This window comes from Anomaloglossus baeobatrachus, chromosome 5, assembly GCF_048569485.1.
Source record: "Anomaloglossus baeobatrachus isolate aAnoBae1 chromosome 5, aAnoBae1.hap1, whole genome shotgun sequence".
Lineage (NCBI taxonomy): Eukaryota > Metazoa > Chordata > Amphibia > Anura > Aromobatidae > Anomaloglossus > Anomaloglossus baeobatrachus.
In genome coordinates, this window is record NC_134357.1 from 428,254,922 (window position 1) to 428,272,385 (window position 17,464).

Here is a 17,464-nt window from a genome sequence, read left to right on the forward strand (position 1 = left end):
CTTATTTTTGTAGAAGGGCTTATGTTTTAAGCTTACTCCAAAAAGGCCAAAAAATCCTGCTAGGTTTATTTTCAGGAAAATGGTATTAGTCTCCTATGACTCCCACGTACACAAAGGCAGAGTCCTTCCCAGTAGTTTAATTCACATCCTATTGTGAAAAGAGGTCAAGACCTATCTTCAGTGTGACGAAGAAGGAACCTGGAAATGATGACATGGCCCCCACAGAGCCCTAATCTCAGCATCACTGAGCCTGTCTTGGATACTACATGAAAAGACAGAAGGATTTGCATAAGGCTCATCACAGAGGATCTGTGGTTAGTTCTCCAAGATGTTTGGAACAACCTGCCTATAAAGTCTAAAAATGTATTGAGAATAATTGATGCTGTTTTGAAGGCAAAGGACGGTGACACAGGATATTGAAGAGTTGGATTTCTCTTTTGATAATTTCCTTTGCATTTTGTCCATTGATAAAAATAAATTATTAGCACTTGTACTTTTTAATACATTTTTACTTTGCAGCATTTTTTCCACACCTGCCCAAAACCTTTGCACATTACTGTATATATGTGTAATAGGTTGTCTTTTGTGATTATAGTCCCAATCTCTACAGTAGATAAGGGATTATCAGCTTACCAATTTAAAAGAGATCCACCTGACTTCAGACACTTTATCTGAGCAGAGCATCAGTGCTATGACCCGCAGATAGTCATACACGTCTTTAGGACTGTACAGCTCCAGGATCAGGATCAGCTGCCTGAAAAAAAAGCAATTTTCAGTCTTTGCTTTCTGGAAAGTTTCTGGCCGGACTGTATAATAAAGTGTATTTTCTTTTGTTTTATGTAATGTTTATTTGGATAGAATATACATAAACTTCCTGATATATTTCCTACTTCGATTCTTTACCAGTTTCCAGAAGTCTGCTTGCTTACTTTCCCCTTAACATTTACAGTATAAAAACCTATTGAAATGAAATTTCGATCACACAGGTACAAACATGGTTTTAAAGAGAGAATCTGTCAGCAAGTTTTTTCTATGTAATCTAAGAGCAGTATAATATAGGGCAAGAGAGCCTGATTCCAGCTATATAAGCTATGTGGGGGTCTCACAATTTATAGAGGGGCTAATACTGTATATATAGGGGATATGTGGGGGCTCATACTGTATATAGGGACTATTTGAGGCTTATACTGTATGTAGGGGGTTGTGTGGGGGCTGTGTGGGGGCTCATACTGTATATAGGGGGCTGTGTGGGGGCTCATACTGTATATAGGGGGGCTGTATGAGGGCTCACCCTGTATGTGAGAAGGCTGAGGGCTTATGCTGTATATAAGGGAGGTAAGAGTGTGGGCTCCTCCAGTATATAGGGGGATATGAGGATACTTAATTCTGCTCAATATTAAGTGATACAATAATATTAATATGAAATCATTTTAATGTGTTAACGCTAATATTGAACAGAATTAATTTCAGCCTATTGGTTTGGCCCTCCATACCAGTCACTGTCTCTCATGTGGTCCTTCGGGAGAATTAATTGCCCACCCCGATATATAACCTTGTTCTTTCTGACACAAATGGAAATAAAGGTCACACTCACTCTGCCAATTCATATCGAAATCTCCAGTTCCTGATGTTATCGGTGGTAAGAAACTCCTGCAGCTGGTACAGATATTCCCTCCTCATATCCGCATGGAGAAGCTACAGAGAAACAGCAATATACCATGTAATCCTTCGTCTGTGTCATTTCTTCACACATCACCCCAATCATCCTCTATCAACTTTCATGGATGAAAGCAGTCTCTTTAAAGCACCACTCCAGCACTGTATTTTTTTATTGCACTGCTGGACTGGTGATTTAAACCCTTAACAACTTTGACGTCAAAGGTGGTGTCCCTTGCTTTGATGTGAGCTCACACGCTAAGCCCGCATCTTTCCCTGCACATGTCGGCTGTTCTGATCAGCTGTCATGTGCCTTTAACAGTTGCAGGTGGATTTGAGATGCGCCCACGGCTGTTAATCAGTTAAATCCCGCTGTCAATTTATGACAGAGGAGAATAACGTGCCAGCGGGAAGCGTGTCATTCCCCAATCCCATTGGTGGCCCCGTGACATGATCGTGAGGCGTCGACGGGTTGCATGACAACTGGGGGTCAGCTGAAAACCCGTGTCTGTCTTGATGACGTTCCTGTGAACTACGAGACGGCGTTCATAGCAAGTCATAATTCCCTCTGTACAGAGTAGTGCTCATGCATTGCTCTGTACCGCACTAGTGATTAGATGATATACAGTGCTGCTCACCATTATAGCACCCTTTAATTTTTTCATACTCAGTTTTTTGGCATCAGGCACGATCCGGCGAAAAAACAGATCAGTTGCATCAGTTTTTTCCATCAGTTCCTTCAGTTCTTTGACAGATCCGTTGTGATACTGAGCATGCTCAGTTCAAAAAAACGGATCCGGCGGCCGGATACGTTTTTTGCCGCATTATGCCGAATCCGTTGTCCATAGGCTTCCATTATAAAAACACGCCATACGGTGCGATCCTTTTTTTTGCCGGACACAAAAACGTTCACTTCAACGTTTCATCCGGCCGCCGGACAAGTACATTTTTCCGGGTTCCGGCAAAAACCGGATGAAACGTAAGGCCATCCGGCACAATCCGACGCTAATGAAAGTCTATGGGGGAGAAAAACGGATCCAGCGGCAACAGACGCCGGATCCGTTTTTTCATGTTTTTGCCGGATAGTGCCTTATGGTAAAAAACTGATGTGTGAAAGCAGCCTAAGCTTCTTGCACTGGGATTTTCTCCAACCCTTTTATTACAGTTTGTTCAAGCTCTTGAATGTTTGCTCGGTTCATTTCCTACCATGTGGCTTTTTAAGACTCTGAAGTCATCATTCATTGACTAATTTATGTCCTATGGGCACCGGCAATTTATCACAAGTGATTCTCATTTGTGATTTACAACAGGCGAGTCATAAATGTGTTTCCATACTAATTTAATGTTAAGGGTGCCAATACCAGTATCGCAGCAGCTTTAGGTTTTTCTATTTTCCTTCCCATTGTTTCTTGGTTTAAATTGTTGTTTATCAGTCGCTCTTTTGTATTTTATACGAGTGCTCTGTACAAAAAAGCCATTTCACTTGATTAATTTTGTTCGGGAGATATTCCACATTATGTACTTAAACTACATGGGTGCCAATAACGATGAGCAGGACTGTATACATCATCATAGGTCATGATGGGGTTAAGGTTCCAAAATATAACAAATTCTTGTTACTTTGTAGGGATAATAAGGCTGCTTTCTTCCCAAGTGCAGGCTCATGCATAACATTACCTTCAGAAAATCATAAAGATGCTTAAGGACTCCAATGCGGACTTCATCCAGGTCTTTCAGAAATCCATTGAAAATGGGAACAAGATCCGCTGCGGTCAGCTTATCTCCCAGTATGACGGCTAGTTCATGGATGGAAAAGGCCAATGTCCGCCGTACCTTCCACTAAGGAAACAGGTAATGCAGAGGTCAGACGTATCTTTTAACCCATACTTAGAGCTCTGTCACTGGAAAGACTGGTCTGCAATGTGGTTTCCTTACTTTTTTTTTTTTTAATCAACTTTTTATTTTTTGAAAAAAGATTTTAAACAAGTTTTACAATAAATCAGAAACAGATAGACATGTAAAGAAAACATTTCCCAGGTATGCCATTAAATATACTATGCAATAAACAGATATAGTATCGAGTAGAAGAAAGAAAAAGGAGGGGGGGGGGGGAATCCCCCAGCACACTTCGGCTGTGGAAAGGGGAAAGAAATCAATACCACTTATTTGGGCTCAAATCTGGAACGTATTTCCAAAATCATCCCACAGAGACCATATCTTTACAAATCCATCCATTGTGTTGTGGAGCTGGGCCGTCAACCTCTCCATATTTCTAACATCTTTTATTCTAGCATAAAGATCTGAGATTGACGGCGGTGCTACCCTTTTCCAGAATAATGATATTAGACATTTGGCAGCGGTGAGAATATGTAGGAGAAGCCTTAATTCAGATTTGCTTAAAGACGAAGGGAGAGCGTTTAGTAGATATACCACCGGATCCCTACTCAGATCTCTACCCACCAATCTACCCATCAGGGACTCCACTCCCTCCCAAAAACCATCGATAGCTGGGCATGTCCAGAATATATGATATAGAGAAGCTCCCCCGTGTCCACATCTCCAACATTCATCTGGATAGGAACGGTTGAACTTATGCAGGAGCTCTGGAGTGTGATACCATGTCATAAGGACTTTGACTTGATTCTCCTTGTAGAGAGTGCTGACTGAGGACCGAAATGTCCTAGCCCATATCACCGACCAGAGTGCTTCCGATATAGGTCGACCGATCCAGCCCTCCCATCTCTTCATGTATGTGTGCTTAACTATCTCTAAAGAGTTCCCTCTTGACAGTATGTTGTAGATGGCTGAAATCAGACCCTTAGTTGAAGTGCGCCCCGAACAGAGGGCCTCAAAAGGTGAGGGACGACATGACGCCATCTGCCCTCTGATGGTCGAGAAGAAATGCGTAATCTGTTGGTAGGAGAAATGTAGGTAGAGAGGTAATCTATACTGGTGTCGTAGGTCTGAGAATGTCTTTAATTTTAAGGTGACTGGGTTAACAATGTCACGGAAACAGTACAAGCCCGCCTTTGCCCATTGCCCCACCACCCCCGGGCTCATGCCCTGTGTCAAGTGTGGAGTGAACAGGAAGGGAGTGAGTAGGGAAGACTGCGTTGCAAGTTGGAACTTTATCCTGCACTGCCGCCACAGCTCCCTTATAAATGCCATTGGGCCTAAAAGATCTCTCGAATGAGTTTCACTAGGGCGGCCCCAGATTAGAGAGCTTGGGTGGAAAGGTGCCATCCAGAGCTTCTCAATCTCCGTCCATTTATTATATGCTGGCAGGTTTGTCCAAGAGGCCAGAGTACGTAAATGAGAGGCATAATAATAGAGTATAAGATTCGGGCACGATAGACCTCCTTTTGAACGTGGTGCGCACAATACTGAGTCTGGGATGCGATGTCTCCCCGAGTGCCAGATGAATTGCATAAGCATTGACTGGACTCTTTTCAACACCCCCATAGGGACTCGTACCGGAAGTGTTTCGAAGAGGTACAGAAATTTCGGGATTATTGACATTTTAATTGTGGCTATTTTGCCTAGAAAAGAGATCTGCAGGGAAGACCATTTCTTTAGGGTATTTTCAACGTCTCGAATCAAGGGTGGGAAATTTGTTTGATATATTGTTTTGTAACTGGGGGTTATTTTAACCCCTAAGTATCGCAGGAAGTCCGAACGCCAGGAATACTTAAAGTTCTGCTTAAGGGACCGCACTTTATCTTCCGGGATGTTAATGGGTAATGCCTCCGTTTTATCTGAGTTAAGTTTGTATCCCGAGAACCTAGCATACTGGGCTAAAACTGCATGCAGGTTTGGCAGTGAGACCACAGGGTTAGTCAGGGACAACAAAACATCATCCGCAAATAAAGCCACCTTAAAGGATTTTTCCCGAACTTTGACCCCCATAATATCTGGGTTAAGCCGAATTTGAGCTGCCAACGGTTCAATGCTAAGAACGTATAAAAGAGGGGACAGTGGGCATCCCTGCCTCGTTCCATTTCTGATAGGTAGGGATTTTGAGTGAGCGTGAGGGAGGCGAATTGTCGCTGCTGGACACAAGTATAAGCCTCTTAATGCCGAGACATATGGCCCCGACAGTCCGAAATGGCCCAACACCGAAAACATGAAGGACCAGTCCAGCCTATCGAAGGCCTTTTCCGCGTCCAAGCTTAGAAGCAGAGCCTCCCCTCCCTCTCTGTTCACCACCTCCACTAAGTCCAGAATCCTACGTGTGTTATCTCCCGCCTGACGGTAGCGAACGAACCCAACCTGGCCTTTATGGACCAAGTACGGGAGCCAATTATTTAGACGTTCAGCTAAAAGTTTAGTAAATATCTTGAGGTCCGAATTTAAGAGGCTAATCGGGCGGTAGCTCGCACACTCCATCGGGTCCTTACCGGCTTTGGGAAAAATAGTTATATAGGAATGTAAGAATGTATTTGGAATATCTACGCCCTCCATGAACAAATTGAAGAGGTGTGTTAGGTGAGGAGACAGCTCCTCTATAAAAGTCTTGTAGTATAGGTAAGTGAACCCATCAGGACCCGGGGCTTTATGACCTGGCAGGTCTTTGGTCACTTGTTGTATCTCATCTGGGGATATTTTCCGATTGAGTTCCTCCACCGCCTCTTTGGACAACTTTGGGAGGTGACAGGTGGCCAAGTAATCATTCACTATTTTTGCTCTGGCTGGTTGGGACATTGGGATTGGCGGGGGGATAGAGTACAATGATGTGTAATATGCTTGAAACAATTGGGCCATTTTTGTGGGGTCATATTGAGGGATACCCGAAGTGTCTTTTATCGCGCAAGGGGCAGTAGACGTCGTTTGGTCTCTGAGTTTTCTGGCTAGCATCGTGTGCGGTTTATTCCCATATTCGTAATATTTCTGGCGGGAGTACCGGAGGAGTTTTTCTACGTGACCCTGCGTAATCTCTTTCAACTTAGATCTCAAGTCTATCACTTTTTTCAGGCGGATCCTAGAGGGACGGGTACAGAGCTGCTCCTCTGCTGCACGTAAATCCTTTTCATATTGGCGATAGAGCTGTTGAGAATCCTTTTTAATCCTAGAGGAAAGGGCTATGCACTCCCCCCTAATAACTGCCTTGTGGGCTTCCCATATCAGCGGGAAGGATGGGGGTGACTGAGAATTTTCTTTAAAATAATTCTGTATGACCTGCCGGAGGGATTCTCGGGAGGAAATGTTAGTTAATAAAGATTCATTAAGTCTCCAGTGGGTTCTCTTTAGAGGGGCAGTCGTCAGGTTCAGAAATACCGATACGGGGGCATAGTCTGACCAGGTGATGCTACCAATCTGTGCCTGCTGAAGTGCTCTAAGTGTGGGGATATTGCCAAAAAAGTAGTCTATTCGACTATGTGAGTTGTGTGGATGTGAGAAGAATGTGAATTGTCTTGCTGTTGGGTTGTCTATTCTCCAGAGGTCATACAATTGGTGTTTGCGGATCAGCCTGCGGAAACCAACAGATAATTGTGATGATCTATGTTGACTTACGGGATGTGCGAGTGCATGCAGTTTATCAGCATTCTCCGAGAACACCATGTTAAAATCCCCTCCTATAATGTGTATGGCCCCACGATCTGCTGAAAGACGTGTCAAGACAGATGAAACAAATTTAAGCTGATTGACGTTAGGGGCATATAGGTTACAGAGGATTATCCGTTTCCCACTCAAAGTTCCCCTGACAATCAGATAGCGGCCTAACGGATCTGCCTCACACTTGCTCACCTGAAATGGGCAAGTGCGGGAAATCAATACGGCCACCCCTGCTCTCTTCTTTGAGTTTGTGGCTGAAAAGGATTGAGGAAACCAATGGTGGGCAAAGCTAAAAGACCCCTTGTTTGTAAAGTGTGTTTCTTGCAGAAACACCACTGCCGCCCTTGACTTCCGCATCTCCTGGAGGACCAGCCTCCTCTTCACATCAGAATTCAACCCCTTAACATTAAGACTCATTATCTTCGCCATCCCATGACCTCTAGATGTGCTCGTGTGGAGGCTAATATCTGGGACTGTCGTTTAGTGTGCGTGGCAGGTGTTCCCCCTGAACCCCTCTGTGATATAGCAGATATATTTTGATAAGTGGCATACCTGTGGATCTTACCAAGACCTAAAATAACAAATTCAAACATAACTAAGTTCAACTATAAAATAGAGATTTTCGGTTATGAGATAAGTATACGGTAGTCAAAACTAACCGCCCACTATCCCAATACCAGAGTCGACTTATATTTACTCAGAATAGAGAGTATTACACTGGATATAACCTGCACTATAAACTAGAGTGCGAAAAAATTCAGTACGACTCTGCCAATGGGTAGGTGGCAAAACTCCACAAGTCCGGCACACTGGCCCCACTCCCCTCCCCCCCGGGATCATCTAAAACGGAGAAATCACAAAGATATGGAGAACTATATAGTTAAACCCATTAGGACGAAGTAACTTCTACAGGTAACCATAAGTTCACCGGAGAGCTTAGTCAAGTAGGTTCTTCATTCCTTGGGCTCTTGGAGTGTCGTTTGCGGGACGTAGTAGCCGATTGCCAGGTCTGAGGGAGTGGTGGCATCTGCTGGGGCGTACTCCAATCTGGCAAATCTGGAAGAGGGAGGTCAAAGGCCTGGCAAAAAGGCTCAAGATCAGTGGGGGCCCGAAGGCAGGCCTGCGTCTCTCCTCGCCGTGCAGTGAGGCTAAACGGAAACCCCCATCTGTAGAGAATGTTATTATCCTTCAAAGACGAGAGTAGTGGGCGGAGGGCCTTCCTCTGCTGGAGTGTCAACCACGAGAGATCTTGGAATAGCTGGATTTTGGTACCTCGGTACATCACTTGTTTTGGCGGTCGTGCTTTAAACATTAATTCCTCTTTAAGTTGAAAGTCAGTGATATGGCAGATAATATCCCTTGGGTTCCCTTTCAGATTTTTCGGGCGTAAAGCCCTATGCGCTCTATCAATGGGAATTGGATGGTCAGGAGGTTGCTGCAGAAGTGAGTTGAATATAGTCTGCAAAATTATTATGACATCCTCCTTTGCTTGGGACTCGGGTACGCCTCTGACCCTTATATTATGGCGTCTGCCTCTGTTGTCCAGATCCTCAATATGACGCTGCAGCTCCCTTATGACGTCAGCCTGAGAGGAGGTTTGGGACTGGAGGTGACGGATAGTTGTTCTCGCTTCCGTATGGTCGTTTTCCAGCTGGTTTATTCTTTTAGAGATGGAAATGACATCCTGTCGGACCGCTGCTATTTCAGATCTACAGGCATGCTTGACCTCAGAAATGAGTGTTTGAAAATCCTTCTTGGTAGGGAGTTGTTGGACATGCTCCCACCACTCAGCAGGTAGGCACATAGGTTGTGTGATGGAAAGGCTGGCCCCTGCCCTCTCCTGGGCCCTCTGCCTAGTGTTATCTACCCCTGGTGGATCAGAGGGGGACCCGGGGCTCCGAAGTCCTGGGCCCTTTATTACTTTATGGGGTCTTTGGGGCCTAGGGATGAGAGTCTCATTATGCAGCATTGGTGGTTCCAGTGGAAAAGACAGGGAGTCATTGCCCGGCACTGTGTCACTGTCCCATGGGGGCCTGGGGACTCCAGCACTCTGCAGGGCCTCATACGTGCCCCCCAGAGCCTCCCCGCTGTCTCCTGACATATCCTCCAGTCTCCCACTTCTTCTGCCCTCCAGTCCCTGTTCCCCTGCGTCCCACTCCGTGCCACTCACCACACTCATTGTGGCGTCCACGTGGGACGCTGGGCTCCAGCCGCCGCCGCGCTCCAGTACCTCCAGAGGGGGGAGGGGCGGCATCATCTCCGCCGTCCTCATTTGGCTTTCAGGGCTCGTTTCTAGGGAGAGCTGCCGTCGCTCACCTGGCCTGGGAGATCGGGGATATTCCGGGTCCTCCGGCTCGCCGCCTCCACGCTCTTGCTGGGCCACAGGTGAGTCCCCGCGCGTCTTCCCCGCCGCCGCCATCTTGCCCGCGAGGGGAGCTTCCTTCTCGCCGGCGCTCTCCGGACCCCGCTCCTCAGTCCCTCTGCCCCCTGCGGCTCGTACCGGCAGTCCCCGTACAGTCTCCTCCGCTGCTGCTGTCGGGCGAGGGGAGAGATGATGAATCACCTTCCCGGCTCGGGCCTCCTCCTGCTCCTGCTCGCCTGGCGACTCCCTTGTCAGGTAGGAGTCCAGGGTGAACGCTGCTGGGGTCCCTGGGTCTTTAGACATCTTTGGGGGCTTCTTTTTCCCCATTTCGGATCCTCCAAGCTGGTGCTGAAGTGCTATTTATGATCCCGGGTGAAGGAGCTCAGGACTCAGGCGTCTTGTCCCATGGAGTTCCGGACACGCCCCCTCGGTTTCCTTACTTTTAAGGGATCCTTTAATAATTATTTATACTAAAAAAAAAATTGAGACTACAAAGATATTAAACAAGTTATTACGACATGCTCCCAAAACACCCCATACAGAAGAAGGAGATGAGCTGGAGCAAGACATCTCCAGACACAACTAGAATTAGACAAGTAATACCCAGATCCTCCAGAACCCATAAGCCGGTTGTTTGTTGTACCTGGACATCAGATGCCAGGGTCTCATACGTGTCCTTCAGAAAATGCCAGTTTTGCCTTCCCAGGGTTAGAGCCACTCCTGGTAGACTGTAAGCGCAGTGCTTAGTTATTTCTGTATCTACTGTCTGGGCACGGACTGGGTCGGTCATAGAGAGATACTGGTCCAGCAATGGCTGTGGAACAACATCCTAAGGAGAAATAGTAGAAGAACCAAATGTCAACCAATACTATTCCAACAAAATCACAATGAGCGGAAGATACTGGACATATACAAAAGTGTACACGCTAACCTGGACTTTAATGGTTTCACTTTCGTCGTAGCTTTCTTCTTCTTGGAATGAGACGATTGGAAGCAGTGGTTCATCCTCTGTTGGCTGAAGCACAAGAAATGGTGAATAGATTATTTCATACTCTCATGAAAACTTCAAGTGGGATCTTAATTTCATACAATATGCACTTACTGAGCTATACAGAGTCACAGTATATGCCTACACCGTCAATAAAGGGATGTTCTCACCTAACAGGTGGGGTGTCTGCAGGGGCATGTATCTGCAGCACCCTGGGGTATGCTACCCCAGTGGTCTGCAGGATCCTAAGGCTTTCTGGAACGCCCCCTGCTGACAACCCACGCCACACACAAAGGTAGGGGCACATTCCCTGAGACCTGGGCGCAGCATGTAGACGGTTAACAGTGGGCAGATGTGAGACCCAATCCCTTAGCTGTTAGCCTGGGGAAGGGGCGTGGCTTGTGGGAAGCGACAGGCGTTGCTAGGCAGAGGACAAACAACAGTTGAAGGAGTGACAGTTGAAAGGAGTCAGTGAGTGAGAGAGGTGTAAGGATTGTGAGGAGACCCCAAAGGGCGACTAGGAGGTAGTAGTCTGAGGGTAGACAGAAGATACCAGGTACTATGCACGACGGGGAACTGGACCCCAGAGTAGACGACAGCTCCAGGCGGTCTGCTGATCCAGCTGTGTGTGGTGACTTCCAGGGTACTACACCATCCATAGGCTCAGGGACACAACCTCATATACAGTATAGTACCCGGGAGAGGACACCGAGAAGTAGCCTACCCCAGAAGGGACCGCGAGGCCCGTCATACTGGGCATGGAAAAACAAAGGAGCGGAGCACCGCAGGTTACTAACAGCCTCAGGCAAGGGGACCATCAGCTCTGCATGTGCACGGAGGGCTCAACTGGGTCCCAAGTCAGCACCAGGACAAAGGAAAGTCGGTTGACCAGCCGTACCAACCTGCACTTTCAACATCCAGTAAATACCGGTTAATCTGCAAGAACTGTGTCGTGTCTATTACTGGCGCACCACAAGGCGCAGCAAACCAACATGGGACTTAAGCCCCTACTGGCGGAGGGTGCAAGAAGACTTGCTGCTATACCATCTGTCCCTAAAACCACAGCAGTGGCACGACATCTTATTACCGCAACCCGCCAGTGGCGTCACGAGTGACATACCAAATAACCCTGTTACCAAGCGCCCCCCAGGTCATGGAACCGGGCTCGGCCACCTGTGACGGTGATCCCCATTATCCACCACCCGGAACAGAGTATCCCATGGGCCTGGGGCGTGGCATTTCTATCTACATAACTGGATCCCATGAGCTGTCCAGAGCAACAATCACCAACACTGAAAAGATGGTTACGCATAAACCACCCACTTCATTGACTTCTATGGGAGTCTACAGAAACAAAAGAGCAAGTAAGCTGAACTCCTAAAGTCAATGGAGAAAGCAGCACACAAGTTGCTACCTTTTCACCAGCAGCATCTGTGCCACTAACCAAAGCAGGGAAATCTCATTCCAGTACAGGCTGCTGGATGGGTTGCACTAGTACCAGAAGTGATGACATCACTATTCACCTATCACCGGACCGCTGCGGCCTGTGACTGGCAGCAGCAGTCAGGTGACTTCAGACATCCGAGAAACATTTGACCAAGGAGCAGCCTGTGCTGGGTACATGAAGCAACCGCAGATTTGGTTATTTTTCTGGTCAACTCTGTATTCAGCCCGGACAAACCCTATAACATGGAGCTGCATTGAGCAAGTCTGTTTCACGTTCTGTGGCTGATCTTGAGGCATGACACTACAACACTTATAAAAGGAGTGTCTTTAGCCTGCATCTTGGCACGTTTAATGTACTGCTGATATATTCGCATCAGTAAAAACTGGGATAGCTCTTTACAAGTCACAACTTACCAATAACAATGTATCGCCATGATTTGTAGCAAATAATGATGTGACTTAAGAGATCCGGTGATGCCCAGAAGAAACACTCACCAGGCTTTGAGAGGTGAGGTTGGGCTCCTCTTGTTCTTGATGGGTAGGGCTCGGACACTGGGTGCAGACACTACTCGGGGTCTCTTCGGACTGCTGACCGCTCTCCTCTGTACTTGCTGTTTCCTCTGGGGTTACTGCGTCCAGTTCTGCTGCCCTTAAGGCTGCTGATAGCACCTGGACCTGGGCTAAAAAGACAGAATACCTTTACTATACAGCCAGATCTTACTGCCCTTTTACTATCGTACTTTGCCCACTTTTGCACTAATTACCTTTTCCTGTGGTCTGTAAACAATCTAGCATTAGTTATCTTTTATCTTATCGACTGCTACAATTAACTGCTTTCCTTTCCTTAAACCAGTTTTAATAAATCTCTATTGCCATGCATATTGATTGCTTTTATATTACATTTTTTGGGATGCGAAGAGGCAGAAAAAGACGCCAATTCTGGTGTTTAACTTTTTTCTTCATCGCGTGACAATTTTCTTAGTTTGAGTTTTTACAGACGTGGTGATACCGTACATACTTTTCTTATTCATGTTTTTAAATTGGAAAAAGAGGCGTGATTCAATGATTTATATTTTTCTTTTTCAACAAGCTTTTTTTTACCGGTGATTGTTTAATCAATTGCACTTAATACTGCAACACAACAGTAATTAGAACATAAAAATATCACAGGTTGCCATGCTAATGCATCCGCACCCAAGCAGCATCGGTCAGGGCTTGCTCTGGTTGCTGCTGTTAGAGGCAGGCGCAGGTAGCATAACACAGCAGGCACACAACGAAAGTTGTAAAACTAGATCTTAAGGCCCTGTGCGCACACTGCGTTTTTACCCGCGGTTTTGCTGCAGAAATTTCTCGAGAAATGTTTGTAACCTTTCTGCAGACATTTCCCAGCAAAACCTATGGGGAAAAAAAATAGCTGTGCGCACGCTGCGTTTTTTTTTTCTCAAGAGAACTCTTTCTGCAGAATTTCTTGAGAAAATTTCTTGAGAAAATGTGCATGTCACTTCTTTTCCGCAGGTACCTGTGGTATTTCACTCCATTCACTGTAATGTAATTGCAAAATACCGGGGGTATACCGCAGGTAGCAAATGAAGTGCGGTATACCCCCAGTATAGCCGCGGTTTACCTGCGGTAATGTTCATCGCTGCCTACAGTTTGCAGGCAGTGATGTCATTATGACAGAAGAGGAAGCGGAGCAGAGTAAACACACACAGATCACACTCCCTGGACGCCGCACAGAAGCACTTCCGTGTGACCTCCGTCAGGTGCCCGTGCAGTTTGTGCCCCGCTCCAGCCCCGCGGCTGCCTGCACTGCAGTGAGTCAGTGTCTGCCCGCAGTATCAGCAGCTTCTCACACTGCAATGCTGGCAGCCGCGGGGATGACAAGCGATGCTGTCAGGGGGTTAGATGAGATCATTACCTGCTGTGACGATCTCCTGCTCTGCTGACGTCAGCGCTGTCACTGCCTTCTATGCCCGTCTCGCGGGCGGGCCGAGACTGTCACTAGCAGTGACGTCACGGCTCTCGCGATACTGCTGAGAACGCGGCGGGCATAGAAGTCAGTGACAGCGCTGACGTCAGGAGAGCAGGAGATCGTCACTGCAGGTAATGATCTCATCTAACCTCCTGACAGCAGCACTCATCATCCCCTGCAGTGACCTGGGCTGACCTATTGATGTTAGCTCAGGTCACTGCACTGCTCTCCCAGCCAATGGGGAACATTTTGTTCTTCATTGACTGGGACATTGACTATGGTATGGATCGTCGTGGGACCCCATTATTGGATTACACCAGACCTGGAATTGATTGTTCTTTTCAATAAATTAGTGAAAGAGGGAATGTTTTTTTCAAATAAAATTGTTTTTGTTGTCTATTTTTTATTTCTTACTGACTGGGTTTGTGATGTCGGGTATCTGATAGACGCTTGGCATCACTAACCCCAGGGCCTGATGCCAGGTGACATTACACATCTGGCGTCAACCCCATATATTACCCCGTTTGCCACCGCACTAGGGCAACGGGATGAGTTGGGGCAAAACACCAGGATTGGCACATCTAATGGATGCGCCACTTCTGGGGCAGCTGTGGCCTGATATTTTTAGGCTGGGGAGTGTCCAATAACGGTGGACCTCCCTAGTCTGAGAATACTAGACCACTGCTGTCCGCTTTACCTTGGCTGGTGATCCAAGTTGGGAGGACCCCACGTTTTTTGTTTTAAATTATTTATTTAATGTAAAAAGAGAATTTTGTTTACTTACCGTAAATTCTTTTTCTTATAGTTCCGTATTGGGAGACCCAGACCATGGGTGTTTAGCTTCTGCCTCCGAAGGACACACAAAGTACTACACTTAAAAGTGTAGCTCCTCCCTCTGAGCTTATACACCCCCTGGTGAGCAGACCCAGCCAGTTTAGTGCAAAAGCTGAAGGAGAAAAGCCACCCACAAGTAGAACATAGCAAGAGCCGGAACAACCGGAGACTCTGTCCACGACAACAGCCGGTGATAACACGCGGAACAAGAAATTGCCAACAGGCAACAGGGAGGGTGCTGGGTCTCCCAATACGGAACTATAAGAAAAAGAATTTACGGTAAGTAAACAAAATTCTCTTTTTCTTTATCGTTCCTTTGGGAGACCCAGACCTTGGGACGTTCCAAAGCAGTCCCTGGGTGGGAAATAAACAGAAAAAGTAAGAAGTAGGCAGAACCTAACTTCACAAATGGGAGACAGCCGCCTGAAGGATGCGTTTGCCCAAGCTCGCATCTGCCGAAGCATGAGCATGCACTTGGTAGTGCTTCGAAAAGGTGTGCAGGCTAGTCCAAGTGGCAGCCTGACAGACTTGTTGAGCCGTAGCCTGGTGCCTGAAAGCCCAAGAGGCACCGACAGCTCTGGTCGAATGTGCCTTGATCCCCGGCGGGGGAGGTACCTGAGTACTCTGGTAGGCGTCCGAAATGGTCGATCTAATCCAACGGGCTAAGGTCGGCTTAGAAGCAGAAAGGCCCTTGCGCCGACCTGTGGTTAGCACAAAAAGAGAAGTGCACCGCCTAAGTGCAGCGGTGCGAGACACATAGATCCGGAGAGCACGCACCAGATCGAGAGTATGCAGCGCTTTTTCAAAGCGATGAACAGGAGCCGGACAAAAGGAAGGTAGGGTAATGTCCTGGTTAAGGTGGAAAGGAGAGACCACCTTAGGAAGAAAGTCCGGAGTCGGACGGAGAACCACCTTGTCTTGATGGAAAACTAAAAAAGGTGACTCCGAAGAGAGCGCAGCCAAATCAGAGACTCTCCTGAGGGAAGTTATGGCCACCAGAAAGGTCACTTTCTGTGAAAGACGATACAAAGAAACCTCCCTAAGAGGCTCAAAGGGGGGTTTCTGCAAAACCGTGAGAACCAAGTTAAGGTCCCAGGGATCCAAGGGCCGCCGGTAAGGCGGAGTGATGTGAGACGCGCCTTGCATGAAGGTGCGGACCTGAGCCAGCCGAGCGAGACGCCGCTGGAACAGAACTGACAGAGCTGAGACTTGTCCCTTGAGAGAGTTGAGGGACAGTCCTAGCTGCAGACCAGACTGTAGAAAAGACAGAAGGGTCGGCAAGGAGAATGGCCAAGGAGGATGGTCGGTAGAGAGACACCAGGACAGGAAAATTTTCCAAGTCCTGTGATAGATCTTAGCGGAGGAAGACTTACGGGCCAGAGTCATAGTGGAGATGACTTCAGGAGGAATACCAGAAGCCGTCAAAATCCAGGACTCAAGAGCCACGCCGTCAATTTGAGAGCCGCAGAATTCGGGCGGAAAAACAGACCTTGCGAGAGTAGGTCTGGACGGTCCGGGAGATGCCACGGCATCTCTACGGACAGATGGAGCAGGTCCGGATACCAAGCTCGCCTGGGCCAGTCCGGTGCAATGAGGATGACTCGACGGCCCTCCATTCTGATCTTGCGCAGGACTCTGGGCAAGAGAGCTAGAGGGGGAAAAACGTAGGAAAGACGAAACAGGGACCAGTCTTGAACCAGAGCGTCCGCGGCAAATGCCTGAGGATCGTGGGAGCGAGCCACGTAAACAGGAACTTTGTTGTTGTGACGGGATGCCGTTAGGTCCACGTCCGGAGTGCCCCATTTGCGGCAGATTGACTGAAACACTGCCGGGTGCAGGGACCACTCGCCACCGTCCACGGTTTGACGGCTGAGATAATCTGCCTCCCAGTTTTCCACGCCTGGGATGTGGACTGCGGATATGGTGGACTTGGAGTCCTCCGCCCATTGAAGGATGCGTTGTACCTCCAACATTGCCAGGCGGCTGCGTGTCCCGCCTTGGTGATTGATGTAGGCAACCGCTGTCGCGTTGTCTGACTGGACTCGAATGTGCCTGCCCACCAACAGGTGGTGAAAAGCTAGGAGAGCTAGAAGCACGGCTCTGGTTTCCAGCACATTCATTGAAAGGGCTGACTCGGACGGAGTCCAAGTGCCCTGCGTTCTGTGGTGGAGACCTACCGCTCCCCAGCCGGATAGACTGGCATCCGTGGTTGAGAATCACCCAGGACGGGGCCAGGAAGGAGCGCCCCTGGGACAGGGAGAGGGGCCGAAGCCAGCACTGAAGAGAGCTCCTGGTCCATGGCGACAGAGTCACTAACTCGTGTAAGGAGGAAGGCCGCTTGTCCCAACAGCGGAGAATGTCCAGCTGCAGGGGGCGCAGATGGAACTGGGCAAAGGGAACAGCCTCCATGGACGCCACCATTTGACCCAGCACCTTCACAAGTGCCGGCAAAGTCTCGAACTGCATCCCTAGGTACGTGAGACTCTGGGTCGGAGTTAGAGTGGATTTGGGCAGATTGACCAGCCACCCGAATTGGGCTAGAGTGGCGAGAGTGAGCGAAACACTCCGCTGACAGTCTGCGCTGGATGAAGCCTTGACTAGAAGGTCGTCCAGGTAAGGAATCACTGCTAACCCCTGGAGGTGCAGAACCGCA

The 17,464-nt window shown here is 47.8% G+C and overlaps 1 protein-coding gene across 1 annotated transcript in view; it reads right to left on the reverse strand.

The window, feature by feature from the left end:
• LOC142311708 (serine/threonine-protein phosphatase 4 regulatory subunit 1-like) overlaps window positions 1-17,464 on the reverse strand; it is a 136,607-nt gene that overhangs the window by 31,666 nt on the left and 87,477 nt on the right. Inside the window, exons 12-17 of the mRNA XM_075350353.1 lie at window positions 12,501-12,685; window positions 10,503-10,586; window positions 10,215-10,400; window positions 3,334-3,495; window positions 1,595-1,695; window positions 634-754 (exon numbers count right to left, since the gene is read on the reverse strand). Coding sequence (XP_075206468.1) covers window positions 634-754; window positions 1,595-1,695; window positions 3,334-3,495; window positions 10,215-10,400; window positions 10,503-10,586; window positions 12,501-12,685 — 839 coding nt within the window. The remainder of the gene's footprint in view (window positions 1-633; window positions 755-1,594; window positions 1,696-3,333; window positions 3,496-10,214; window positions 10,401-10,502; window positions 10,587-12,500; window positions 12,686-17,464) is intronic.